This window comes from Calypte anna, chromosome 2, assembly GCF_003957555.1.
Source record: "Calypte anna isolate BGI_N300 chromosome 2, bCalAnn1_v1.p, whole genome shotgun sequence".
Lineage (NCBI taxonomy): Eukaryota > Metazoa > Chordata > Aves > Apodiformes > Trochilidae > Calypte > Calypte anna.
In genome coordinates this window covers 61856167-61883548 of record NC_044245.1, presented here as the reverse complement: position 1 = coordinate 61883548, position 27382 = coordinate 61856167, and the positions used below count along the sequence as shown (strand labels likewise).

Sequence of the window (27382 nt, the reverse complement as noted above, 5' to 3'; positions counted from 1 at the left end):
AATAACTTTTTTTGCTATAGCAAAGCAACATGATTTATTTTGTAGTAACAGTGATGGTGTTTACCTCCCCAGCAGCTTGGAGGGAGTCACTGCTAAAGATGCGGGCCTTGTGCACATGCGTTTTCTTGGCTGCTGTGACAAAGCATACCAGGGGTACATGCCACAGCAGTGCACCTGCCTCTGCATTTATAAAAATATGCCCAAATGATGCAAAAAAAAAAAAATTCCCATTATCATATTGAGTTACCGTCACTATTCATTGTGATAAAAAGGCATCAGGTGCTTTTTGCGAGCAGGTATGTGACAGAAAAAGAGACTAGCTCCAAAATAAGCACTGAAATCCTAAACCCCACACACAGAACGAACAGGTTTGTCTGAAAGTTTTCTCTACTAAATGTCTCCCTTGACCCAGAACAAAGAACGACGTTGGTCAGAAACTGGCTGGAAGTTGGACAGAAACCACAAGACCATGGCTGTCCTGCAGCACCGGGGCAAACCCTCCTCACCCCAACACAGCTTCTTTTCCCTCACTTAAATCAAGGACAGAACCGGTAACGCCGCCGCTAGCGGCTAACTCCAGGCACTCAGAACACTCGGGCCTTGGCCCACCAAGACCGAGGGCTGGCAGTACCACTGCGGGCTTACAGAGGGTAACGACCGAAGAGAGGGGAAGCCCCCGTCATAGAATCATAGAATTGGCTGGGTTGGAAGGGACCTCAGAGATCATCGAGTCCAACCCTTGATCCACTACCGCTGCGGTTACCAGACCATGGCACTGAGTGCCACATCCAGTCTCTTTTTAAATATCTCCAGGGATGGAGAATCCACTACTTCCCTGGGCAGCCCATTCCAATGCCTGATCACCCTCTCTGTAAGAAATTCTTTCTAATATCCAACCTAAACCTCCCCTGGCACAACTTGAGACCGTGCCCTCTTGTCTTGCTGAGAGTTGCCTGGGAAAAGAGACCAACCCCCCCCGGCTACACCCTCCTTTCAGGGAGCTGTAGAGAGTGATGAGGTCTTCCCTGAGCCTCCTCTTCTCCAGGCTGAACAGCCCCAGCTCCCTCAGCCTCTCCTCATAGGGTCTGTGCTTGAGTCCCTTCACCAGCCTGGTTGCCCTCCTTTGGACCTGCTCCAGGACCTCGATATCCTTCCTGAACTGAGGGGCCCAGAACTGGACACAGTCGCTCCCCCTCGCCCCAATCGCCCCTCACAGGCGCCGACTTGCAGCCGGCCCGCCCGCGCCGCTGTTCTGCCGGCGGCCACCGCTTGAGCCGTAAAATCAAACCCAGCCGTCCGCGGAAGTGAGCCCGCGGAAGTGAGACGCCGCCCGTAACGGAAGTGAGACGCCGGGACGGCGGCCGCTCAGCGATGGCGTTCCCGTAGCGGCGGCAGCGGTTTCCCTCCTTCCCCCTCCCCATATTCCGTCGTCAGGACCGGGTGGCGGGGCCATGGCCAGGGGCCAGGCAGCCGCCGCCACGGCTGTGAACGGCGGGAGACGGGCGCTGCTGTTGCTGCTGCGCTCGGACGGCGCGATCCCGCCCGCCGCCGCCGCCTCATGTGACAGCCGCGCGCCCCTGTCCCCCGGCCGCCGCTGCCTCGGCGATTGGCAGCGCCCGGCAGCGCCGCCGGGCTCCGGGGCGGCCGTTACGGCCGTTAACGGCCACGCCGGGTGGGGAAGGCGCGGCGGGAGCGGGAGCGGCAGGGAGAGCTGCAGACACCGCGGCGGGGAGCGGGGTGAGAGCCGCCCCGGGAGGGGAAGGGCGGCGGCGGCGGCGGCCCCGCGGCCCCGTCACCTCAGCTGACCTCGGAAGTCCCTAGGGGGACCCTTGCAGAGCCGGCGGCCTGCGGGGGCTTGGGAACTGGGTGTAGGGGTAACGATTGGGGTTGGTTCTTTTCTCCCCCGAAGGCTACGTTGGTTATCCTGAATCTGAAAGGCAGCGGAGTCAGAACCATGTTTTCTGACGAAATGGTTTAAAATGCAGTGTCTCTGAGGAGAGACGCTTCTGCCAGTTGAAAATTTACCTCTCTTCCAGTCTTGCATTCGGTGATCTAGTAACGTGTATCCCCAAGTGGATTCAACACTTAGCTTTGCCGTCAGTGTTTAAAATATTTTCTGTAAAAACAGTAAATGACGAACTGAGTGATTGCCCTTTATCCAAAGGGCAGCTGGTGAAGGTTCACTTCTTTGACAAGGAATGGGAAGAGTGTAGATTTAGTCCTCAAAGCTTTGAAGGGCTCACAGCTTCCACCGATTATTCTGGTAACAGTAAAGGGACAATTTTAAGATCCTGACCCTTGGTAAAATTTTTCTAGCACATTGTATTCCTGGAGAGCATTTCAAAAATGCACGAGTAGCATTGCAGTCTATTTTCAAGCTCTTGCATATAGAGCTTTTTAGTTGGATATCTTTTCAGTTTCAAGAAAATCTGGATAATCTCTGTGCACAATTTAATATTTTGTCATATATGAAAAATATTTGGGGTAGTAAGGAAATTCCCAGAAAGTAAACATGTTGATTCAATATCCTTTCTTAAAAATAGCTTGGTTTTTTGGTTTTGTTGGTTTGTTTTTGTGGTTTGTTTGTTTGGTTTGGCTTTTGCTAATATTTTTTTTCCAGATGTAAGCATCTCAGCATCATCGTATTTACAAAGCAAAGGAAATATTTCCATATTGGGAAATAGGAGGCTTTTTTTCGACACTCACGCACTGGTGTGCCTCTTGGAAGAAAATGGTAATTTGCTAGAAATGGGTAGCTATTTTTAATGTAACTTCATGAGTGGTTTTTTTTTTTTTTTAGTTTACAGAGTTTGTTTACTTATTTTTCCTTGGCATGTGCTGTTACAGCTTCATCTTCATCTATTATATATTCTCTTAAATACATAGGGTAAGAACATGGAGGCTTTTAGAGGCTTTTTTTTTTTACTTCCAAAAGGAAACATGGAGCTTGTATAGCTGTGATTGGAATTATGCTACTGATAATGAAAAATGCTAAAGAAAAACTAAATTTTGAGAATTGAGTGAATTCCAGAGCTTTCAAGGTGCTGTTTTAAAATATATCCGTTGGATTCCTACATATTTAGTATATAGGACCTTGAGTGTGCAACAATGTATAAATAGGACTGACTATAAATTCAGATTTTATGATAGAACAGACTACTATATAATGTATGGCTGCTTTTATACTGAAATATAGATATAGAAATAGGTTATTTTGGATTTATGCTAGTGTTGCTGAAGTGGGGAAGGTACCTTAAGGTGAAGTCCAGTACAGCTGACTTGACTTTTGACATCTCTTCATTCCTGAAAAGGAGAGGTCCCAGTCTCTTTCTCTTGCCGTGTGGTGTCATCTCTTTCTATAACCCCATTCTAATTCTTGGAGAACTCCAGCTCTTTTTCTTGATTGGCATTAGGAGATGGTAATTTAATGACCTAACAGAGCAGTTGCATGAGCACCAGGACACATAAAAAATGTCAGGATGAGGGAAAAGGAGGGGGATGTGGGGAATAATTCTATAGTGAAACTATTATATCAGCTCAGCTATTGAGAGTGACTTGCTTTTACACCCTATATGTGCTTTACGTTGGTTACATTGAAAGTTATGTTTTTATAAGTCTGTCTTTTCATAATGATTCAATCTTGTTCATGACATTTTTATTCCTACATTTTGAAAGTGATAAAGTTGAGAGTATTTGTACAAATAATGTTTTACAGTAGTTCCCAGTATATCCAGTTTAGAAGGTTTCTAACAGGGACTCAGAGGCTGGTAGTTCTAAAATCAGAACAGTTAGCTCTTTTCAGTTGTCAGGTTTTGCAGTGTCTTCAGAGGTGCTGACAGTTTATAATATACTGAAACTTAAGTTTCAGGGTAATCTGCTTTTCAGGGTAAGAATTCATGCTCATAGAAATAACTGCATGTAAGAGATGACATTCCATAATAATTCTAGAAGAATTTTAGCTTTTATCCTGCTGATATTGTAATAGTGCTGTACTAGAGAAGGAGCTGTACTGTGTCACAGATGAAATTCTGTGGTGATGGACCTTGGTTGTACTGTGTTCTTTTATTAGTTCTGTACCAAGAGGAATAAGTTTTATCTTTCATAGTTGGCATTCATTTTAACTTGGTGCTGAATATTAGACAGTGTCATTTCTGTGAACTGTCCATATTTAGGTCTCTCTCTGAAAGTTTTTGCCTTTTATTTTCCTTAGGGTTTACTACTCAGCAGTCGGAGGTCATTGTATCTGCATTAGTGAAAATTATGGACACCAACCTGGATATGATTTACAAGGACATGGTCACCAAAGTACAGCAGGTTAGATAAAAGATAATGGTAGTGTTAGAGTGAATTGCGACCTAGTATGCCTGCTAGTTAAATGTAATTTGCTATTTATTACTGTTAGACACTGTATTTTTAAAGTTTGAAGCTGAAGAACAAACATTCCTGTGTAGCTGTTGGGTAGTGAATTTTGTCTTGAGTTTATCAAATACTTGATAAAGTGTTGTGGTGGACCTTCAGATTTAGGTACTGTGAGTTTGTATGCAAACCTGAGTATTTTTTTAGTTTCAACCTTACTGTAGCCTGAAATGGAATGACACAGATGGCTTTTAGACAGATGCAAGAGATATTTGAATAGTTACAGGTCCAACATATGTTCTTTGTAGACTTGTAACAAGGAAGTACATATAAACTCAGCAATTTACCAACCTGCCTATGTGGGACCTATTTATTTATCTCTGTGTCACAGTGACATCTATGTTTTATTAAAATTAAGCTGATTATTATTTTTTTTTTAAGGCATGGGTGGTGTACTTGAGTACACTGATAAGATAAAGGAATAGTTTGGATGCTTAGATTGAAATATTTCTCCTTTTCCTTTGATGAATACTTTGTTCATGGTATCCTCTTGAACTTGCTTGGAAACATTGATAATACTGAGAAATACAGAGATTCTTCCTGGCTACCAGGAAGTTCCATACACCTGAACTGAAGTGTTAGCTTTGACTTTTGAGGAAGTGATGTTTTTGTGTGTCTGGAGTCAAGGCTTGTTCTGGTACTGGCTGTAATTTTTTGGAGAGGGCCCTTTGTAAGGTCATACAAAGGTAGATCCCTGTAAGGAACTGTATATGACAGTGTTGAATATTGACACATTGAGCTCCTAGGCATCTGGCTCCAGTAGTGAAACTGAATTTCAAAGGAGGACATAATTCTCCACATGTAGAACTTCAGCATCTTTGAATAGGATTTACAATATGTCGTATACTGGAATTCCCTGACATGTAAGCTGACAAGAAGTGTAGCTGAAATACAGCTGCTTGGGCTCCTCTGTAAGACTGGGATTCACAGCTCCAAGTCACCTTCTGAACACAAGTTTTAACTTGTTTCGTAGTAATTAGGCTGCTGTCTTAAAAGATGAGAAAACAGCAGTTTCTCTCTTCATAGTGTAATAGTCTTGACAGTAGGACATCTCATAAGGAAGTGATTTTGAACTTTGTACCACCTTCCATCTTAAGGAGGTTTCAGCCCATCCTTCTTAGCTTTCAGATTCCTTCCTGTGCTGAATTTGTTCCACAGTCAATCAGGGAATGCAATGTTAAACGGGTCCTTTCTACCATAGTTGGTTGTATTTTACAGGCAGCAGTCTCCAATAAGCAATTTCAACCTCCAGCCCATCTTTTTTGAATGAAAGTAAAGATGTTTTCCTTTGTTAGTTTCTACTGGTAGCAGGTGTTTTCCAAGACTGTTAGATTTGACCCTTAGGTGACTTTCTGCCATTAAGATTCAAATGTACAGGTTTGTATAACATGCTAAGAGAGAAGCAGCTCAGGAGGTGTGTAAGGCATAAACTCTGTGCAACACAACAAACCTGTACTTCCGCAAAGTCTTCGAATGCACAAAGGTTTATGCAAAAGAAGAATGTATTCTGAGTTCACTGAAGAGGGGAGTGAACAAACATAAGGTGAAAAACATGGAGGAGTAAGAAAAGAGGTGGCCTTTACTCATTTTGTAGGCTTTTTATAATGTTTCCAGTACTTGCTCTATTTTATTTTTTTTTTTTTAGTAGTCTTGTGATCAGGTAACCTGGTGAGGTGTCTCCAGATGCTACTTAGAAATATAATGCTGCAAATTAGAATAGCATTTCCTGACAAAAGAGAAGTTAGATCTGTAGAGTTCTTAGTCTAGAATCAAAAGTAATGGACTACATACTAGAGGGAGCTCTTGAGAGAAGGACTGTTAGCATTTGTTTTCCTCCCCCTCTGCGCCAGCGAGACCACACCTGATATACTGTATCCAGTTTGGGGCTCCCCAACTCAAGAGAGACAGGGATCTACTGGAGAGACTCCAATGGAGAGCTACAAGGATGATTAAGGGACTTGAACATCTCTCCTATGAGGAAAGACTGAGAGAACTGGGGCTGTTTAGCCTTGAGAAAAGAAGGCAGTGAGGGGATCTTTTCAATGTCGATAAATATCTGAGGGGTGGATGTCAAGGATGAGGCCAGTCTCCTTTCAGTGGTCCCCAGTAATAGGACAAGGACTAATGGGTATAAGATAAACCATAGGAAGTTCCATCTCAACCTGAGGAGAAACTTCTTTATTGTGAGGATGATGTAGTACTGGAAGAGGCTGTTCAAGGAGGTTATGGAGTCTCCTTCCCTGGAGACTTTAAAGACCCACCTGGATGCTTTTCTGTGTGGCCTGCCCTAGGTGATCCTTTTTGGCAAGGGGGTTGGACTGTATGATTTCTATAGATCCCTTCCAACCCCCAGTATTCTTTGATTTGCATGTGTGGATAATGCACGATCTAGACCAATGTCAACAAACTTCATCATCCAGGAAAGTAGCAGAGGATTCTTGTTTGCCTTCTGTCAGCTCAGAATAACAGACTAAGTGCGTAATTCTAGATAGGAAAGCAGAGCAAGCCTCCCCTTGCAGAAGGACATGGAAAAGGAGGTAATTACAAAAGACTATGGTTGCACTGAGGAGTTGTGGTCTGAAAGCCAACTAATTTTGTCATTTAATCTCTCTTGCTTTTTTGAAACTTAGTTAATCAATGTAATTGCTGAATTAAAAATTTCAGGGTACCAAAATAGCCTTTCATATTTGTAGTCACAGATGAGGAAAAAGCATTATAGTTATGACACGTTCTTAGGTTTTTCTTCCCTCTTTTCAAGGAAATTGCACTACAACAAGTAATGTCCCATATTGCTGGTGTGAAAAAGGACATGATTATTTTGGAAAAAAGTGAATTTTCAGCACTTCGTTCAGAAAATGAGGTAAGAATCACTATGTTGAAAAGTTGCTCATTTTTTCTAATGATTTAAAAAATTGTTTGTACTCAAGGGATTTGCTCTGTGGACAGTATAGTTTACCACCTTCAATAATGACTGTGTTGATGGGGCAGAGTGCAACCCTCAACAAGTCTGCAGGTGTTAGAAAGGTGGAAGCAGTGGCTAGTACACTAGGTAGTTGTGCTGCTGTTCAGAGGGACATCAACAAGCTGGAGAAATAGACTGACATGAATGTCATGAGACTGAACAAGTGGAAATTCCAAGTCCTGCCCCTGGAGAGGAATAACCCGAGGCACCGAGACAGGCTGGGGGTGACCAGTGAGAAAGGAGCTTTGCAGAAGAGGCTCTAAGGGTCCCTGAGGACACCAAGTTGGCTGTGAGCCAGCAATGAGCCCTTGTGGCAAACACAGCCAACAACCTCCTTGCCTGTATTAGTAGAGCTGACAGTGGGTCAAGAGAGGTGATTCTGCCTTCTGCCTGGCACCTGTGGGACTTCATCTGGAGTGCTGGGTCCAGTTCTGGGCTCTCCACTGCAAGGGAGACGTGGACATGCTGGACAGAGTACCAGTAGGTAGTCAGAAAGATCAGTAAGGGGCAGGAGCATTTGACATATGATGAAAGACTACAAGAGCTGGGACTGTTTCACATGGAGAAGAACAAGCTCAGAGAGGGTCTAGTCAATGTATACAAACATTTGACAGAGAAGTTGAAAGAAAACAGAAACTGATTATTTCCAGTATTGTCCATTGACAGGAGAGTAGGTGATTGGCACAGACTAAAACATGAGAAATTATATTTAAATATAAGAAAACCCTTTTTACTGTAAGGGTGGTAGAATACTGGAATAGGAAACCCAAATGGGCTATGGAGTCCCTATCCTGGAGATATCAAAAACCCAACTAGACATGGCCCTGAGCAGCCTGCTGTAGTTGCCCCTGCTTTGAGCAGGGTATTGGACTGGATGATCTCCAGTGAGAGTTAATAGATGCTACAGCTGTACCTATTTCATGTATCTTTTGAAAGAGATGAAGTAATAAAATAGTTTGGGTTAGAAAGGACCTCTAGAGGACATTAGGTAGTTGCACTACTAGTGCAGGCTGGCACTATGTTTGCCGTTTATCCATCCAGTCTCAAAGCTGAACAAACCCAGGTCACCTCCTCACCACCACCCCAACATAGCATGTTCCAGCCCCCCAGTATCTTCATCGCCCTCCACTGAACTTGATCCAGTATGTCAATAAATGTTTTTTACCAGGAAGCCTGAAGCTGGACACAGCACTTCAGTGCAGGCTCACAAGTGTTGAATATAGGGAAATAATCAAACCCGATGACTTTACTATTGTTAATACTGTCCTATGCATTTGACCACTTTTACTGCTCAGGAACATTGCTAGCTTCTGTTTTGGAAATGCACAGTAATGAGTAAACATGTATGTGTATAGTATATGCATGCATGTATCTATACACATAATGAGCTCATGCTCAGTTTGCCTTTTGGCATTGTGGATTATAGTCATGATTACTGATGATACAAGCAGTATTTTTAGATTGTGTCATTTTATATACAATAGTAAAGTATACAATTTTTTTTCTGTTCTTCCAGAAAATAAAACTTGAACTCCAGCAGATAAAGAAGCAAGTCATAGTAAGATACCGTACCAATATAATTAATAATTAACACCTGTCTAGTTTGTTTTAAAATTTTGTTGTTGTTTTCAGGACTTTATTTTAAAAGCTGTGCTTAATTGTTGTGATATATAGGATACTGAAATTGCAGTTGATACACTGTGGGCTGCAGCAAAGGCAATTTAATGCATGCTTCATTTATGGTGACAGAACACCATGAATGGTACAAGGGGTAAAGAAAAATTTAACTGAAGTTTTTTTTTTACTTACATGTCCTTAATTCAGACTCATAATGTGACTGTCCTGTTATGACTGAGTGAAGTCCTGTGTTTAGTGCTGCCTGTTACATGTAAACAAGAATTACAGCTCTTACTAATTCATTTGGGGTTTGGCTTATTGTTTGTTATTTGGTTTTTTTTGTTCTTCCTTTGAAGACTTAGCTATTAGCTGTCCAGAATCTAAAATATCTTTTAAGTGGCTTCTTTAGGCCACTAAGTTTAGGACTATTATATTTACTTCCATTTGTTTGGAAGCAAGTGACCACTGCAAGAAGAGACTCTCTGTAGAAAAACTTAATTATCATACAGATTCTTATTCTTACCAGGTTTAAGCATAATTGCTCTGTTTCTGTTCTTTACGGTTTGCCTGTCTTCAATAGCATTCCAAACACCTTTCTGCCATTAAAATCAAGTTTGTTTTAAAATCTGGTATTCAATGGGTTTGGAGTGATAAGCAGCCCTTACACAGAAACAAATGTTCTTGTGAGAGTGATTAGGATTGGAAACTGGGAAACATGGAATGTGTTTAGGGAGAATGGACATCTGACTTGAGAACTGCTCTTTCCTGCTGAGTTGTCCTTCTTAGTTTTAAAGATGGAGCACTCTTCCTCCCCTAGGATTTGTCCATAAAAATGTCAGACTACTGGATTTACCTGAGCTAGCTGACAGTGTGGTCAAACTCAGTCTAGTGCCTCCTTGCCATTTCTTTCCTCCTCTATCCAATTTCTTTTTGCATTGTCATCTCCAAAATGAGAACATAAATTTGTCAAGGCTAATTTTACATGTTCTTACTGTGTTGCAAAGTGCTGAATGCATCTGCTTTTTTAGAATACCATTTTAAAATATATTAGTTACGTAGTTTTTTAATTGTAACTTATTTTATGGTTTTAGTTACATCTAAATGAGTAAGTGTAGCCCACTGACAGTATCAAGGATCTGAGTAATCTCTTCTTAAAAGCTGTCTTTAAATTTCACTTTTAACTGTAAATTTAATTCTCACAAGGGCAAGTTATTCTATGTTAGCTCCTATTTGTTGCTCTAAGGGAAACAATATTGTGAAATTTTAAGAAAAAGTTATTTCCACCTCTTGATTTATTAAACTGACTTGTTATAATGGCATCTAATTATAAGTTAATTAAATTCAGTTAAAATTCAAACATGGAAATTGCGTCTAATTACTGTTAATACTAACTTAATTAACTCTTGACTGGTTGACATTGTCTTACTTGACTTTAATAATCTTACAGAACATCAGCAATCTCTTGTTTCTCCCATATATCCATCTGATCAGCAGTTTGTCTCTCATGGCAGACTGTCAGCTGGATGGAATTTCTGCCAGGAGGTTGCACTAAAATGGCAGCTGTCACTCAGGAAAGCTGGAATTACAGCTATTGATGAAGTAAAATGCAAATTTTGGTTTTAAAAAGTTGATTTTTAAAATACAATAAACATTTCCTAATTTCTAAAATGTCTACCTTTTTTTGAAAGCCCTAGAGTTAGTCTTTAAAAACAGAATTTCTTTTACTTTAGAAGGCTAGAAACTGATTTTAAAGTTTTTTTGAGCACCAAGGGTGCTTCATGGAGGAAGGCCAACTCAGCATGGATTTCTGGAAATATGGGATATATGAAAAATTCCCAGTATTTATAGAAAGATGTACTCTCAATTGACTGCTGTATTCTGTTTTCTGGGATTAAAAGTAGTTGTTAGTTTTTGACTCCAAGATTCAGTTCATACTATAGATCATGAGTATTTACCAGGGGAAGAATAGGAATGCTTATACTTTTGAAACTCCTATGTAATAATTGGAGAAAAGCTTAATTCCTGAGATATGTAAAGAAAGGTTCAATATATTTGTCTAAATTTTTATGCTTATGTATAAATAGAAAATCTTGCATCCTGCTTTATAATTTTTTTCCCACTAGGATGAAATTACCAAAGTTCGTGCAGATAACAAGTTAAACCTAAACCTAGAGAAAAGCAGAGTAAAAGAATTGGTAAGTTATAATTACTTTCTTCTAGAAACATCTCAACACTGAGTAATCTCCACACTTGGGTAAAAACAGCCAACCAAACAGTATTTTCATACTCATCTGTATGTATCTGTATCATGCAGCTTTAAGATGGTAATCCAAGGTACTCATCCTTATGCTACTATAGTACACCATGCCATGTTTAGTTTTGCCTGTCTCTTTATTAGGTATTTTTTAACAATCAGGATTAACACGTTACACTTAAATATTAGACACCTAATCTAAATATGCTGATGAGCTGTCTGGGGTTTTTCTATATTATTAAGATATCTTTCTGTATTTTCACAATTAAGTTTACACATTGCATTAAATTTATCATTGTGGAACATGTTTCATTTCTCTTTAGCTAGATAACTTATAGCAGGAAATACCTATTGTGAAAATACTAGTAAATTTTTTTTTCTTTATTTTTTTTTTTTGGTTATAGCTCATAAAATTTCAGATTGTTTTGAGCTTTGAAATACCTGGTAGAACTGAGCTGATGTCATCCTAAATTAGAATATTGTAGATTCATTAGAAGATTAACAAGTTTTTTTAATTACATGTAGCACTCTAAATAGATTCTGTTCCCATAGATTTTTTTTATTAGGTTTTAGGACCTCACAGAAGATGCGTCTTCTAAATTGAAAGATCTTTTTCTGACATTACTTTCTTACTTGTTATTCAGTCCTTTTTCAGAGATGGATAATGAAGAAGATAATTTGTCTCAAATGTAGGCTATAAGAAGTGTTCAAGTAAATACCATATATCTCCTGAAGAGTAACAATGTTATCCCACAGTAGGGGCTCGAATGTTGAGCAGATAAAATTCTTGTTTAAAGGTTAATACTTCAAGCTAATGTTTAAAAAAAGCATCATGTAAAACATGCTAACTGTGTAGATCATAAACTTTACAATACTTCGGGCTTGCAAAACCTATATAAAACCACCTCACCAGTGATAAAGTAAGCACTAGAGTTTTCTTGTATATTTATGTAGGATCCTGGAATCTGGACTCTTATCTATTGTGCAGAAAATTACATAATTTTCACCGCCTCCCAGAAAAAGCAAGCTCTGCATATCAACTTTCTCTTAAGAAAGTTGACCAACTTTGTAGTCTGTTGTGAAACCAATTCCCTAATTTTGATTGAAACTGCCCTTTCTTTTTCCCTCTCCCCATCTCCCCCTTTAACTGCCAGCTCTGTCATGCATGAACAGGAAAAAAGCAGATGAATGGGAAGCAGGTTGTAGTGTATATGCTGAGTTGAGGGAGAGATGTAATAGGCAGAGCATCATTATCATATTTACTTCAGTTGTAATGTGACTTAGGGCTGAGTAGCTAGATTTCTGAGAATAACTGAAAATTACTGTGCATTCTCACTAAATTACTGCTCAAAATAGGTGTGTCCTAAGTTTAAACTGATTTATCCTGGAGCACTAAGTAAAATGTTCTTACCTCTCAGTTTTGCCTGGGATAAGTACTGAAGGAGAATTTCTTAATTTGTCAAAACTGATGTGCACAGTCTTAAATGTTTCAAACTCTAAATACCATATCTTGTAATTAATTTGTCCCACTTTAAATTTCTTGCACAATTCTACGTTGCTTGGTGCACATCTCTTTATGCTGTGATTTTTATTTGGGATGATAAAGATGTGATTTTAAAAAACTCAAAGTATGGTACAAAGTTCCATAGATATTCATGTCTTCATGCATCATGGTGCCTCTTAGCTTGCTCTTAAAAATCTCAAAATGAAAGAACTGAATTTTCTCTGCACTGTGAAAAATGTGGACTTAAAGGGAAATCTCCCTGTTGAATTTTGGGAGGGGAGTTTCACCTCATCTTCATTTTTTATGTGGTGTTACTACATAAAATGTTACTACAAATGTTTGGTGAGGCCTTGCAGTAAAAAGTCTTTATTTCACTGTCATAAACTCAAGTTCAAAATCCTTGGGTCTGATCTAGATAGTTCTAGCCACAAAGCAAAACTTTAACAAACACAAACATCAAGAGAGAAGTTTGTAGAATATCCAAACATTATCCACCTGAGAGTATTAATAGAGCAAATCATGCTTGATGAATGTGATTACCTTCTATGATAAAGTAACCTGTGCAATTGATTCAGGGTAAGCAGTGGAATCCAAGGCTTTTTATATGGTTTTCCACAGCCTCTTTCTAAAGAAACTCATGCATTATGGTCTAGACAGGTAGACTGTACAGCTGTGACTGACAGGCTTGCAGGCTGCTCCCAGAGGGTGGTGGTATATAGCTCCTTTTCAAACTGGCAACCTGTCACAAGTGGGATCCCCCAGAGACTGATATTAGGCCCAACACTGTTGAACAGTATTTTCATAAGTGATGTGGATGATGGGATCAATTGTGCTCTGATGAAGTCTGATGACAATACCAAACTGGGTGGGGAAGGGGACACTGGAAGGAAGAGCCACCCTGCTGTAAGAGTAGGCTAACAAGAACCTTATGAAGTTAAACAAGGACAAATGTGAAGTCTTGCACCTGGGAAAACATTATCCAGGAGAGCAGCACAGGCTGGGACCTACCCAACTGGGGAGCAGCTCTGTGGAAAGCAACCTAGGGGTCCTGGTGGACAGCAAGCTCAGTGGGAGTTTGCAGTGTGCTGCTGCAGCAAAGAATGTCAGCAGGGTACTGGGTTGCATGACCATCAAAGACAAATAAGTCGTCCCATTCCATGCTTGCCAGACCATGCCTGAAATACTGTGTTCAGTCTTGGTACCCACTGTACAAAAACATGTAGACAGGCTTGGGGGTCCAGAGAAGGGCCAGAAAGATGGTGAGAGGACTGGGAAGCCTGCTCAGGAAAGGTTGAGAGAACCAGTTTTGTTCAGCCTTCAGAAAAGAAAGGGAGACGTTATTGCTATGTTCCAGAACTTTTAGGTAACTACCAAGAACAGGGAGACTCCCTTTTTACAAGGATTCACATGGAAAACATAAGAGGTACAAATTACTCCTGTGGAGATTCGAGTTGGACACAAGAGAAAAGTTTTTTGTAGTGAGAACAGTCAGCCAGGGAAGTGCTGGAGTCCCTAGCATTGGACACTTAAGATTCAGCTGGACAGGGTGCTGGGCCATTTTGTCTAGGCTGTGCTTTTTCCAAGAAGGGTTGGATCAGGTGATCCTTGGGGTCCCTTCCAACTTGTTTTTCTATGAAATTATTTTTAAAATGTGTATTTGGTGAACAGCATCTGTTTAAAGTAAAACGAACAATTTAAATTCATAAAATTGTTTGTTTTACTTGTCATGATTCTTTTTATAGTAATGATCAGTTTATTGATCTGAGGTGCAATGGTTATGTGAAATTTCTCATCAGACAATTTTAGTTAGATTATTTTATAAGTATTCTGCTATTTTACCACTATCAAAAGCAAATATCTATACAAAATTTCTGAATTTCTTTATTGATCTCTTGACTTTGCAAAATCTAGTGACTGTTTCATTAATTGTATAATGTTCTGTTATTTGTTATGTCATTTTCTATATTTTCAGCAGCCTGCTGTCTCTTAACCTCATCTTTAGGTCTGTCAGAAGTCCAAATAGACCTCTAGGTCTTTGAGGGTTTTTCAGTGCTGACGTGTTTATGTAGATTAATCTGAGTTTAATATTAAAGTGGAATAAGCTTCCAGAGTGGAGGAAAAATAAAGCGACTTTACACATGGGAATGCCACCAGATGAGGTTATTATATGTAACTGAGGATTCTGAGATGGGTCCCTGATGACCTTAATACTCTGCACTATAGACTGGTGGTTTAGCAGCTGTCAGTGAATAATTGAATTGCACCAGTAGTGGGACAGGAACCAATATAGATGTCAAGGTAAATCCTTACTGTTGATGAGTAAGAAAGCTAAACTGCCTTAAAGTTTCTTTAATTTGGATTTGTTAATTATTTGGATTAATCTGCCTTCTTTAGGTTGGATTCAGCTTTCCTTGAACCCAAATAGCTGTAACTTAAAAATAAGCCCCCACAACTTCTGATGTTCCACAAATGAATGGCTTAACATGAGATACCAGTGTTCAGTATTTAACAGATTTATCATGAAATGATGGTCAGAAGAATACAAATGGTAAACACATGGAATGCTGGCTAAGCATTTCTTTGATAGCCAAATTTGATAGAATGTCTTAAAATTGTACTTCCCATCCTGGAGGAAGTAGATGGTTCAGTCTTAATTTTGCTTGTATGCTCAATGGATTAGTTAACTTCTTCAGAGTTACTGCTTAAAATCCTAAGTCTTGCTTTTCAGAAATGCATATCTGCCAACCTGTCTTCTAGCTGCTAATTAATGTATGTAGTTTTTGCAGAAGATGATGGACTTGTTCTTTACAGTTCAGTCTAAACTGTGCTTTTCTAAAGGACAGCCATTATCCTACACCCAAATGTTGTCAGACAGTAATCTCGTCCAGATTCAGTGTTCTACAGAATGTGGAAACAAAGAAATACACTTGTGGTAGGAAGAAGTTTAATAACAATATCACATTTATCTTTTTTTATTTTTTCCTCTAGTACTCACTTAATGAAAGAAAACTGCTTGAAATGAGGACAGAAATAGTGGAATTGGTAAGAGCTGATTGCTGAACAGCAAATCTTTGTACATGCATTACAGACCTGGTATTCCTGTTGGAGTTGTTCATGTCCTTAGGTGCTTTAGTGTACAAACTGCAGTTGTGATTCATTATTTCCCTGTGTATTTTCATATCTGTAGAGATAACCGAAGTGTCTGTAGAATAGAAAGTCTACCATGTATATTATTAGGCCTGCATGTATATAGAAGCTATTAAATGGTCACTTTGTTTTGAAACTTCATGCATGCAGTATTTGTTCTAGATGGAGTTCTAATCTTAATACTAGTTTTTTAAATTAGTCGTTCCCCTCCCCACCCTATTCAGTGAGAGTGAAACACATTGCTAGATTGACTTGGCTTCATTTTAGAGGAGGGTTTTACCAAACACTTCCTCTTGTTTTCTTTTCAGAGTATAGTGAATTATCCCTAGGAAGACATCTATCAGTAAATCATTAACTGATTCACAATGTTTCAGTGGTGCTGATTGGAAAATATCAGCAACTCAGCAGCTGTTGTTTTCAGTTTAGTAGTTCAATCTTTCAGGCTTTTCTGAGTAATAATTCCCTTTTTTTTTTTTAAAAGAAGTTCTGTCTTCTGTCATAATCAGATTCTTAATTTGATGAAGATAGGCATTTTTACATGAAAAGGCAAATAGTCAGTTTTTCTAATGATCCATAAATCTTTATGCTTTTGTCACCAGAGGCTCTTGGAGTTCTCAGTAGCTCTTAAAATTGAGCAGTGACTTTAATATTGGTGGCCCAAATGATAGATTGACCTTAACATCTGTACTGCTAGGTTGTGATAAGAAGGCATCTGGTTCTGCCACTTTCTAGATAATGTTTTAAGGAACATGTAATAATTAAATTTCCTGAGTTCACCAACTTATTCAGTGCTGTGGACGTAATCAGCTAGGAGGAAACTTGTTCTCTGTGAATGCAAATTAACAATACATTTAAGGAGGAACCAAAAAAATACAACCTGAAGGAACGGGTTAAATTATAAATAAACTAGAAACTGTTCAAATAACATCATTTTGTTGCTTTGGTTTTTAGCATGCGCAACAAGATCGAGCTCTGACCCAAACAGACAGAAAAATAGACACAGAAGTTGCAGATCTGAAAACAATGCTGGAATCGCACAAACTTGATAATATTAAGTATTTAGCAGGTAAGGAATCTGATGGGTGTCTCTGATTGTGAAACTGTTAAACATTGTTAAATGTTTGGCAAACTCTTAATTGACTGTATTCATAAGGGCCCTGATTTTAGAAAACTACTTCAAATAATCTCAGTCAAGATTAGCAGCCTTATTTGTGTCCTTAGTCCAGACAAAGTTTCCTATGATTCACAACTTGATTTTGTGTGGGCTGTAGGACTTTTTTTCAGTTTTCTTCTGCTTTATACTGGAATAGTAATATATATGAGAAATCTGAAAGACTGCCTCATAACAAGAGGGCCAAAGAGTTCTTCTGTGCCTGACCTAATTTATAAAAGCAGCCTGTTGCATGCATTTCTAGGATTTTTTATCTGTCTGATGGAATATTTCAGTTTTTCTGACTGTTCAGTGCCATATGTTTTTTAAACTTTAATTTTTCAGGCATGTAAATTAGAAAAATATTCTATGTATGTGTGTGCCTACATTACTGTCCTAGTTAACTTTAATATTTTAATGTTTTGCTACGGAGTGTGCAATGTTATATAGAGGAACAGGTTTACAGTAGAAACTAATTTTGTCTTAGATTTTCTGATTTTTCTTTCACAATTAATTTTGTCACAAGTCACACTTATGTCACACTTATGTCTATTCATAGTACTATACTTCAAGTATATTCTTTAGAGAGAACCATTACTGGAAAATAAAAGGCAATTTATTAAAATGAGAGGAAATTTTTTTTCCCCACCATCCCTACTCAAAACATGTTAAACTCTGTGGAAAAAAAACCCCACAATAATTTGCATTGTGTTGAAGTGATTCTGTTGCAAAGGCAAGGATCTTTTGTGTCCATATCTATAAACCAAAAGTTTATTTTATTTAAATAGAAATTTTGTTAATTGTGGACTGATAAGCCTGGCTAGAGTTAGCTTTCATTTATTTCTTTGCTGAATGCTTACTGTGATTTAGTAATCCTGTTATTCATTTCCTCACTTTACAGCTGTAACTTGCCATACTGATTTTTTTTGAATGGCAAGCAGTTCAGGGTTTCTTTCAGCATTTTAATAGTTTTCCAGCCCAGTTTTCCTGCATTTTTTTTCCTTACTTCTTATTTGTAATTTTTGTGCCTCTCCACCTTGAGATTGTTTGTTGTAAATCAAACACTGTATTTTCTTACATGGGGAAGGGGTGGTGGTTACACTTTATTGTAGTAAGATGAGTATGTACCTTCCTTGAGAAATATTCGAAGAGCTAATGATTTATTATGTCCACTTTCCTCCTCATTTTTATTTCCTTTCAGGTTCAGTATTTACATGCCTTACTGTAGCACTGGGATTTTATCGATTATGGATATAAAAAAAACACCAATCTCAAGGGACTCTCTTGGTTTGTGAAAAAAGTTTTATCTTTGCCTGGACTTTAACCGAGTCTGGACTGTTTTATTTATTATTTTTTTTTTGTAAAACAGACAGTATTGAGAATGTAACCAAAGATGTGCCTAGAAAAAAATCATACACATACGTGCATATTTGGAACCTTACCTCTGATGAAAGCGTGGTATGTGGGTTTCTGCCATTTCCCTCCATTCTGAACTGCAGTACACCTTGCTGCTACAGAGTGTCACAGAAGTGAAGACTGGCATTGGTACCAATCCTATGGGGCTGCCTGCTGGAGAGGAGAATCCATGGAGCTGCCTTCCATTGCCTGTTCAGACATGCTTTGCAGAGTCAGCTGCCTGCATCAGGTTCAAGTCTTGGTTATTAATGTCAAACTGAAACTACATGTGTCGTGGCTTGGAGGCACTCTTGTATAAGTAGAACTTGTGTTAACTGAATCATGCTTACTTCCCTCCTTCTAACATTCGGTCATAGGGTTACTATGATCATATATTTGTTCTACTATTTTTATCACATTATAGTTGTCAGCTTGTTTTCCAGATGGCCGTCCAATCAGTCATATTTCGTGTGCAACAATAGCAGACTTTGCTGCTAGTTTTATTTCTAATATATTTGTAGAGGGTTTTGTGACTAACTTGCCTTTGGTCCATATTAGTGTCTGATACTCATTCCATATACTAACTGTTAAACTTTACCATTGTAACTGGAAGTTTGAAATGCAGTAAAATACACTGGTTGTGTTCATTTGTGGTTTAGTGATATGAACTGTCTCTGGTGCTGCCTTCATGATGGAAGGCAATTGATTCTGCTAGCAAGGAAAGAAATTTTAAATTATGATCATGAAGCCAGGTCTTACACAAGGAAACTACAATACTGACAGCCTTCTGGGGTTTTATTGTTGTTCTACTTTAAAAAAAAAAAAAATTTAAAAATCCTGTTTGGTCTTCAAATGTGGAATTTTTATAGTGATTATAATGAAAGCAGTAATAGAGACCTGCAAGGGTGTTTAATCCAGTTCTGAACAAGCCCATGTGAACTAGTAAGTACAACCGAAAGCAATGAAGTTATCCTGTGTATCCAGTCTGTCATTCTACTGATGAAATGACTGCTTTAGTAGCAGAGCTGCCATCTGTGTTCCTTCAGTTAAAGGGAATTTCCCTTACTCGCTCACTTTTAGGCAGAGAGAACAATCTATGCACTGGTAATTAATGCTGTTAGAGCACAATCAGGGCTTTGTTTAATGGAAGTAAAGCTGGAAACTTTGTGCCTGAGCTGTAATAACCATTTAACTCTGTGACTGGGAGACAACTTGGATCATGTGCGTGTGTGGAGGAAGAAATGGATGCCTGTAATAATACTATACTGGCCTGAAATAAAGAATTTTGAACATTTCATACAATATGAGTTTTCATTGTAATGATAAAAGTTCTCATTATGAAGGCAGCTTTTAAAATTTGAATATGTTATTTATTTGAAGTAAGTTACTGCTAACAGGACTTATTTTAAGCTAAGAACTGGCAAAGTCAACAGCCTCCCTGAAACACTAAAAATGAAAGAAGAGTCAATAATGTAAGGAAAACTATTATTTCAGACTAACGTAACAGCCACTTTAAATTGAATTAATCTATATTCAAGATCTTAACTGTTTTGTATTAAAATATTTTTGTATCCAGTTACAGAACTTGATGCTTTCTTAAATTAGACGTGCAATAATTTCATGTTTGAAATAGTTTCAATGTTGCTTCTTACCTTCCCAATGCAGATGATCTGGTACATGTCTATGTCACAGCACGTCTTTGTGAAAGGAGAAGCATCTGAGCAATTGTTGCTAAAATAACTGTGTAGAACTAAATTTAAATATAGTGTCTATCCTGCTAAAAATAGGTACTACACAAATAAGTTTATTTTCAGAGCAGGTGAAAGGAGGAAATTAAAGAATAGAGCAGCATTGTACTGGAACTAGTAAACTGTCATACAAACCAGCATTTCTTGGTGAATGTTCTAAACAAGGAATAAAGTTAAAATGTCATTCAGGAAAAGGATACTATAAATAAAACATAAATCATAGAATCATAGAATTGGCTGGGTTGGAAGGGACCTCAGAGATCATCGAGTCCAACCCTTGAACCACCGTTGCGGTTGCTAGACCATGGCACTGAGTGCCACATCCAGTCTCTTTTTAAATATCTCCAGGGACAGAGAATCCACTACTTCCCTGGGCAGCCCATTCCAATGCTTGATCACCCTCTCAGTAAAGAAATTCTTTCTAATATCCAACCTAAACCTCCCCTGGAACAACTTAAGACCGTGCCCTCTTGTCTGGTTGAAAGTCGTCTGGCAAAAGAGACCAACCCCCACCTGGCTACACCCTCCTTTCAGGGAGTTGTAGAGAGCGATGAGGTCTCCCCTGAGCCTCCTCTTCTCCAGGCTGAACAGCCCCAGCTCCCTCAGCCTCTCCTCATAGGGTCTGTGCTCGAGTCCCTTCACCAGCCTGGTTGCCCTCCTTTGGACCTGCTCCAGGACCTCAATATCCTTCCTGAACTGGGGGGCTCAGAACTGGACACAGTACTTGAGGTGTGGCCTCACCAGGGCTGAGTACAGGGGCAGAATCCCTTCCCTGGACCTGCTGGCCACACTGTTCCTGATACAGGCCAGGATGCCATTGGCCTTCTTGGCCACCTGGGCACACTGCTGGCTCATGTTCAGCTTCCTGTCAATCCAGACTCCCAGGTCCCTTTCTGCCTTGCTGCTCTCAGCCACTCTGTGCCCAGCCTGGAGCTCCCCATGGGGTTGTTGTGGCCAAAGTGCAGGACCCGGCACTTGGCGGTGTTGAACCTCATCCCATTGGAATCAGCCCAACTCTCCAGTCTGTCCAGGTCCCTCTGCAGAGCCCTCCTGCCTTCCAGCTGATCCACACTCCCCCCCAGCTTAGTGTCGTCTGTGAATTTGCTGATGATGGACTCAATCCCCTCATCTAAATCATCAATGAAGATACTAAACAGAACTGGGCCCAACACTGATCCCTGGGGGACACCACTAGTGACCGGCTGCCAACTGGATGCAGCCCCGTTCAGCACCACTCTCTGGGCCTGGCCCTCCAGACAGTTCCTAACCCAGCACAGGGTGCTCCTGTCCAAGCCACGGGCTGACAGCTTTTTCAGGAGGATGCTGTGGGAGACGGTGTCAAAGGCCTTGCTGAAGTCCAGGTAGACCACATCCACAGCCTTCCCCTCATCCACCATATATATAATATAATTTCCTAGCCCATAAAGTCTTCAGGTGTGGTGTAAAAGCTTGCTGCCCCTACCCTATGTGCATGTATCCAAAATCTTCTCTCATTTCCTCTGATTTTAAAGATCAGTTCAGCAAAATTCCTAACAGAGTCTCATCATGTGTACCATATGTATTTATGTATTTATACGCATTCCAAAAAGGTGGAAAATGCCTCTAGATATTTCCAAACCCAAATTCTTTCAAAGGGAGATTTAAATTCAAAGAATGAGCATTTTGGCACAAGTGAGAAGCAATTACATCAGGAGATACTAGGATACATATCTTGAAAAGCTACAGCTGGGCGTTAAATGATCATGAAATTCATAAAGAGGAAATGTAACTTGGTAATTCTCTGGTTTACTGAATATTATATATCTAGAGTTCTCCCAGCAATGCAAGGAATTAATAAATAACAAAGGCCACTCCACTTTTTAGACGTTTCTAGGTTGATTTTTTTTTTCTTTTATCATCCTGTCCACCTTCTTTTCTGTGCATTACGATTCACTCCTCTATGTGAATTGCTTGATTTTTAATAATCTGAATTGAGGATACCCAAGACCATAGCTTCAAAAAAGCCATCCTAAGGTATTTCTCTCTTTGCTGTTCAGTCAAAATGCATCCCAGGCTTCAAAAGCTGTAGCAGCTGAGCTGTTAAGCAGTTAAAGTGCCTTGTTTGGAACAGGGTCCTGGTTTGCCCTAAGGTGTCAAACCACACCTGGGAAGTTATAAATTTGATGATTCATAAAATGTTGTTAACTGGGGGGTGGAGAATGTCTGAGGAAGCTAACACTGTTTGATAGAGAAAACAGTGGTTGTCATCAGCTAACAAAGCACAAATACACTCATTGTGAAAGGTGAATGTTTATTAAAAATCTCATCTCCAGCTTATTTTCCTTTGCAGTTCCTAACTTCAGATGTTCAATGTGTTATTTAATCAGTAAATTTTGGATTCTGTCATATGCTGTGTGTAGTCTCAACACCGTTTTCAAGCTTCTTTCCCCCTACCCAAGGTTGTAGAGAGATTTAGAGGAGGGAAGGGTTGGTTTTCAGTTTGTTCTTCCTAAGGGATTTAATGTATTTCATGATGAAACAGCATTAAACATACATTAAAATATGACCAAAGGATCTCTTGCAAGCCTTTACTTGTTCTCTGAAGTTAAAGGCTTATTTGTACAAAGGTTTCATGAGCAGTCTTCTGATGGATGCTGGTTTAAGTTTTTGGACAAATTGTATTTCAAGCAACAAGTTAAATATTTCTGTACAGTTTTAGTACATCACATGCAGCAAAACCACAAGACCCTGAGGTACTCAAATATCTCTGAATAAACCAAGCCACAGGATCATGTATAAACAGACACAGATATGGGAGGGAGGGGGAATTGCAAGGTGCTGGAAGTCTGTGTACTCTCTAAGTATCTAAGATACCAAATAGATAAGACTGTAGCAACAGTAAAAGAAAACATAAGCAAAGCTGGTTCCTGCAGTCCATAAATGAAGGTTAGGGCATGCAGTTCCTCTTTGCTCTTGGACGAAACCCAGCCATAGAGACAGCCAGCTCTTCAACAACAGCACGTGGAGCTGCCTCTGCCTTGAGCTGATGGTAGCAGTGTGTTGAGCCAGAAAATGGAGGTTTACTTCATGTGTTTTGCTGTTGTTCTGCATAAAACACCTCATTGTAAATAGCCTGAAGTCTTACATAAACTGCATTAAGGGTTGGTGTGAAAATTGACTTAAATGTGTGTAGTGAAATGAGGCAACCAGGTGCCACTAATTACCAGGTAGTGGGCATGAGCTTGTGTTAAGCCCACCTGTGCCTGATTAGGGTGGGCCCCCACTGCACATGAGCAGGACCAGGGGGCCAATAAAAGGTGAGGCTCAAGGGCAGAGGCTCAGCTCAGTCCTGAGCAAGTCAGCAGAGAGGTCAGTTGCTCTTAGAGCAACAGCACCAATCCCCTCCCTTCAGGAAGGATATCAGGGTCCTGGAGCAGGTCCAAAGGAGGGCAACCAGGCTGGTGAAGGGACTCAAGCACAGATCCTCTGAGGAAGGGCTGAGGGAGCTGGGGCTGTTCAGCCTGGAGAAGAGGAGGCTCAGGTGAGACCTCATCACTCTCTACAACTCCCTGAAAGGAGGGTGTAGCCGGGGGGGGGGTTGGTCTCTTTTCCCAAGCAACTCTCAGCAAGACAAGAGGGCATGGTCTCAAATTGTGCCAGGGGAGGTTTAGGTTGGATATTAGAAAGAATTTCTTTACAGAGGGAGGGATCAGGCATTGGAATGGGCTGCCCAGGGAAGTAGTGGGTTCTCCGTCCCTGGAGATACTTATAAAGAGACTGGATGTGGCACTTAGTGCCATGGTCTGGCAACTGCAACAGTGGTTCAAGGGTTGGACTTGATGATTTCAGAGGTCCCTTCCAACCCAGCCAATTCTATGATTCTATGAATCCAGGCTAGTCAGCCCTGAGGGCTATAGGCTCAGAGCACTATTTGTGAGTCTCTGCTGGAACACCTGGTTGGACCTTGAAGCGCTGTGCCCTAAAAGAGGTTCGTCTTGCTACAGATGTGTGAGGGGCTTTATCTATGTTGAGCTAATGTACTGTGTCTGAGTCCTGTTTGAAAACTACCAAAAAATGATCATACCTTGCTTATTACCCTTGCTGAAGTAACAGGTGGGCTGGGTGATGTAGTGATAAGTCTAAGTCCCAATGAGTTGTTTTGATGTTCATGAAACAGAATTCCTGCAGAAAGCCAAAAGAAGGCCAGAACCAGGGAAAGTGAGCAGTTTCTTGAATCACTGCAAATGAGGGGGGAACTATGTGAAATACATCTGCATGATGAAAGAGAGAAACTCAAGAAATGGTAATGCTAACGAAGGCCTATGAGTGATAGCAGGTAGCAAGTTTGTTGCTAAGTTACAAGGCAATTTTGGGCAGCAGCTGTGTAGGCAAGGATGGTTTAACGGGTCTGTGCTGAAGTTCCGTGTACTGAGATTATATGGAAATATTATGTTTCTGCATCAAATCATTGGATTGCGTTGCTGGGAAAGATAGCTGCACTGCTGGAGGAAGGAGCTGCCTTGCTTTTTACTCCACATCAGGCTGAGGGGGAAGAGGGGAGCACCAGCCTTTGTGCTTCCTTCTGTCCCAGTCTCAGACAAGTCATCCAACTTCCAGCTCCTACTGGGATAATTATACAGGGAAATCCAACTTCTAAGAGCATAAATGTAGTTTCTGCCTATTTTTCATTGCAGTTCCTACCAGGACCACAAGCAATGAGAAATCTTCCCTCTCAGAATAGATCCCAGCCTTCCTAAATACAGGAAACAATGGTCTTTGGAGTAATCTTTTCTGCAGAAAGGATGAAATAGAACTGTTGAATGATGAAAAAAGACTCAACTTTCGCTGGGATCCCAAGGGCTGAAGGGTTTTTCTCCTAAGATGGATTCTAGCCTTAAAGACAAAGAGTGGGGAATTCAGTAATGTGTCCCTCGCTAGGCAGAATAATAGAATCTTTTTGTTTAAACCTTGTCCTAAGAGACCTGTGTGCAAGTTGCTTGGTTTTTATTTGTGGTTTCTGCTACCAAAGAGCTCAGATCAGTGAAACTGCTCATCAAATATATTCACTAGCATTTGTGACAGAGATTGATAAATAGGGCTAAATGCAGCTGTGTATTACACAGACTTTGTTTCTTGCACAGTGGACCAACACAGACTGTCACCAGAATCTTGATTTCATTCTTTTATGTATGTGATCAGTGTTAGCTGGGCAGACTCAAGAAGCCACATTTGATCTGTATGACAGTTATCTTTATCTGTGCTCTTTCCCTTGTATATCCAATTTAATTTACTGTGAATTGCTACTTCCAATAATATGGGGGGAGCTTTTTGAATAATATGAACAGAAGAGTACTTGGAGATATAAAAGGAAAATTGCATGAAAAGAAGTATAGCTTTACCAAGGGTAGATTATTCCAGACCAGTTTGGCAGCTTTACTTGGTAATAACTGTATATCAGACTTTGTCAAAAAAAGAAACATAATAGATGTAATGGATCTTGACTTCAGGTTCCACATAATCTAGCCTGAAGAAGATACAAAGGTAGTGCTGTTCAGAAGCAACCTCATGATGGCAAGACAGAAAGAGTTCTGTTTGTTACAGAAAGATCCAGTGAAACAGAGTGCTCTAGAGAGGGCTACTAGGATGTTCAGAAACATGATTTATTTAGCCTAACAAACGAAAACAGAAGCAAAGCTGACTCTTGGCATGCTCTCAAGGGTACTATGTTAGTAGCAAGCACAAGAAGAAGGAAGGAATTATTTAAGATAAAGGACATACACTCACCATAAGAACATCTGGGATGGAAATAATGAAGATGTTCTCCCACCACCAGAGAATTCAGGCTCTCAGTAGAAGCAGCAAGAAAAAAATCTGGTTGAAAGACTAGTATAAACTAACATGGTGACATTGTATTCTGTGGTGCTTATGTTAGCACAGACAGGACTCCATAGGGAACGTACATCTGTTGCAGTTTTATATAAACACTGGAGGAAAATGCTTTTTCTTTTTTTTTTTTTTTAGCTTAACTTTTAGCAGAGTTGTAACTACAACATTATACTCATTGGTTCAAGTGTCAGGACTATGTCAGCATTTTTTTACAGTAATTTCAGTAGATCAGAAAAGCACATGTCATACCCTACTCTTCAATGAGTATGAAAAATGTGATTTTTAAAGGTTGGGGATTTTTTTAATGCTGCCAATGCCTCTGAGATAATTTACTGAAAAATCAAGGCAGGACTAATGGGCTGCTTCTCTCAATATAGCATGAGCTTGAAAGCAGAAAAATCTAGATTCTGAAGTGCAGTAAGCCTTATTTTCATCTTTTAAATTTCTTTAAAGATATTTTTAATATATGTGAACATCTAATTATAGCAAAAGGTAATTTGTACTTCAATTATCCTCCCTTCCTGCTGGGTCGTTGGCAGATGAGCAATCCCAGTTAAGAGTCTTTAGCCTGGGTGATCTCTGCCTCACTACAACTTTACAGATCTTCTGTCCTGCTCCCAGAAGTCCAAAGGTGAAAAAGGGTAAAGTGTGTATGTGTATAAACATGAAGGGAGGGCAAGGAAGGACACATCTGCCCTGTTTTACACTCACTAGGCCCAGCCCTAGTGTTAATGCACACAGTTACATCCACACACAGTACTGGGGCAAGCAAGGGAGTTTCTCACTCTGTTATGAAAGCCATTTCTTACAGTGCCTAAATCCTGTGCCCATGAACAATTTGGTTGTTTTACAATGTTCTCAATCTCCCTCTACGGTCTGCACCTTCTCTTCTCTACTCTGCCCCAAATGGCAGAAAACAGCACATTTTTCCCCAGCCTTAGTGCTTTGCTCCCCTCCAGTCTGGGCACCTCCTAGGGCTGACTCTCCTGCTCCTTGCTGTCCTGGTACTGCCAGACCTCTTGCTGGAAGTCTGAAGCAATAAGGCTCAGATTAACTGGGACTGGTAGGAAGCTGCAGACATTTTGAGGGGAAACAGGTAAAATGGAAGCCTTTTCTGGTACCTTGATGGCAGAAGTAACCTCTGCTCCTTTTCCATTCACCATGCAAGCCTCTGTCTCCTCGTGCCTTGTTCTGCAGCCCTGCATTGCTGGCAGTGCCCTGTGCCACCTCTGGGGACAGTGACAGACATCTGCTGTTCCCCAAGTGCTGTTATTGTGCCCTTCTCAGCCAGCACAAGACTTGCTGTGATTGAGATGTTAAGGTG

General features: G+C 40.2%; 1 protein-coding gene across 2 annotated transcripts; it reads left to right on the top strand.

The window, feature by feature from the left end:
* The first annotated feature begins 1342 nt into the window (after positions 1-1342).
* Positions 1343-19747, top strand: MCUR1 (mitochondrial calcium uniporter regulator 1). 2 transcript variants are annotated; one of them, XM_030445919.1, is made up of 9 exons: positions 1343-1737; positions 2621-2734; positions 4211-4314; positions 7175-7276; positions 8895-8936; positions 11119-11190; positions 15742-15795; positions 16852-16966; positions 18420-19747. In XM_030445919.1, exons 1-9 carry the CDS (start codon positions 1452-1454, stop codon positions 18581-18583), a joined length of 1053 nt encoding a protein of 350 aa, XP_030301779.1. In that variant the 5' UTR covers positions 1343-1451; the 3' UTR covers positions 18584-19747. The 2 variants fall into 2 exon arrangements, with proteins under 2 accessions (XP_030301779.1, XP_030301780.1); XM_030445920.1 differs by having other exon boundaries at positions 18252-18546.
* Positions 19748-27382: the final 7635 nt, after the last annotated feature.

What these genes read in the sequence shown, in the direction of transcription:
- MCUR1 (XM_030445919.1), top strand. Translation starts at nt 1,452, where the DNA reads ATGGCCAGGGGCCAGGCAGCCGCCGCCACGGCTGTGAACGGCGGGAGA. An exon ending in GTGCCTCTTGGAAGAAAATG is followed by an intron (nt 2,735 to 4,210) that starts GTAATTTGCTAG and finishes TATTTTCCTTAG; the next exon opens with GGTTTACTACTCAGCAGTCG. An exon ending in CACTTCGTTCAGAAAATGAG is followed by an intron (nt 7,277 to 8,894) that starts GTAAGAATCACT and finishes CTGTTCTTCCAG; the next exon opens with AAAATAAAACTTGAACTCCA.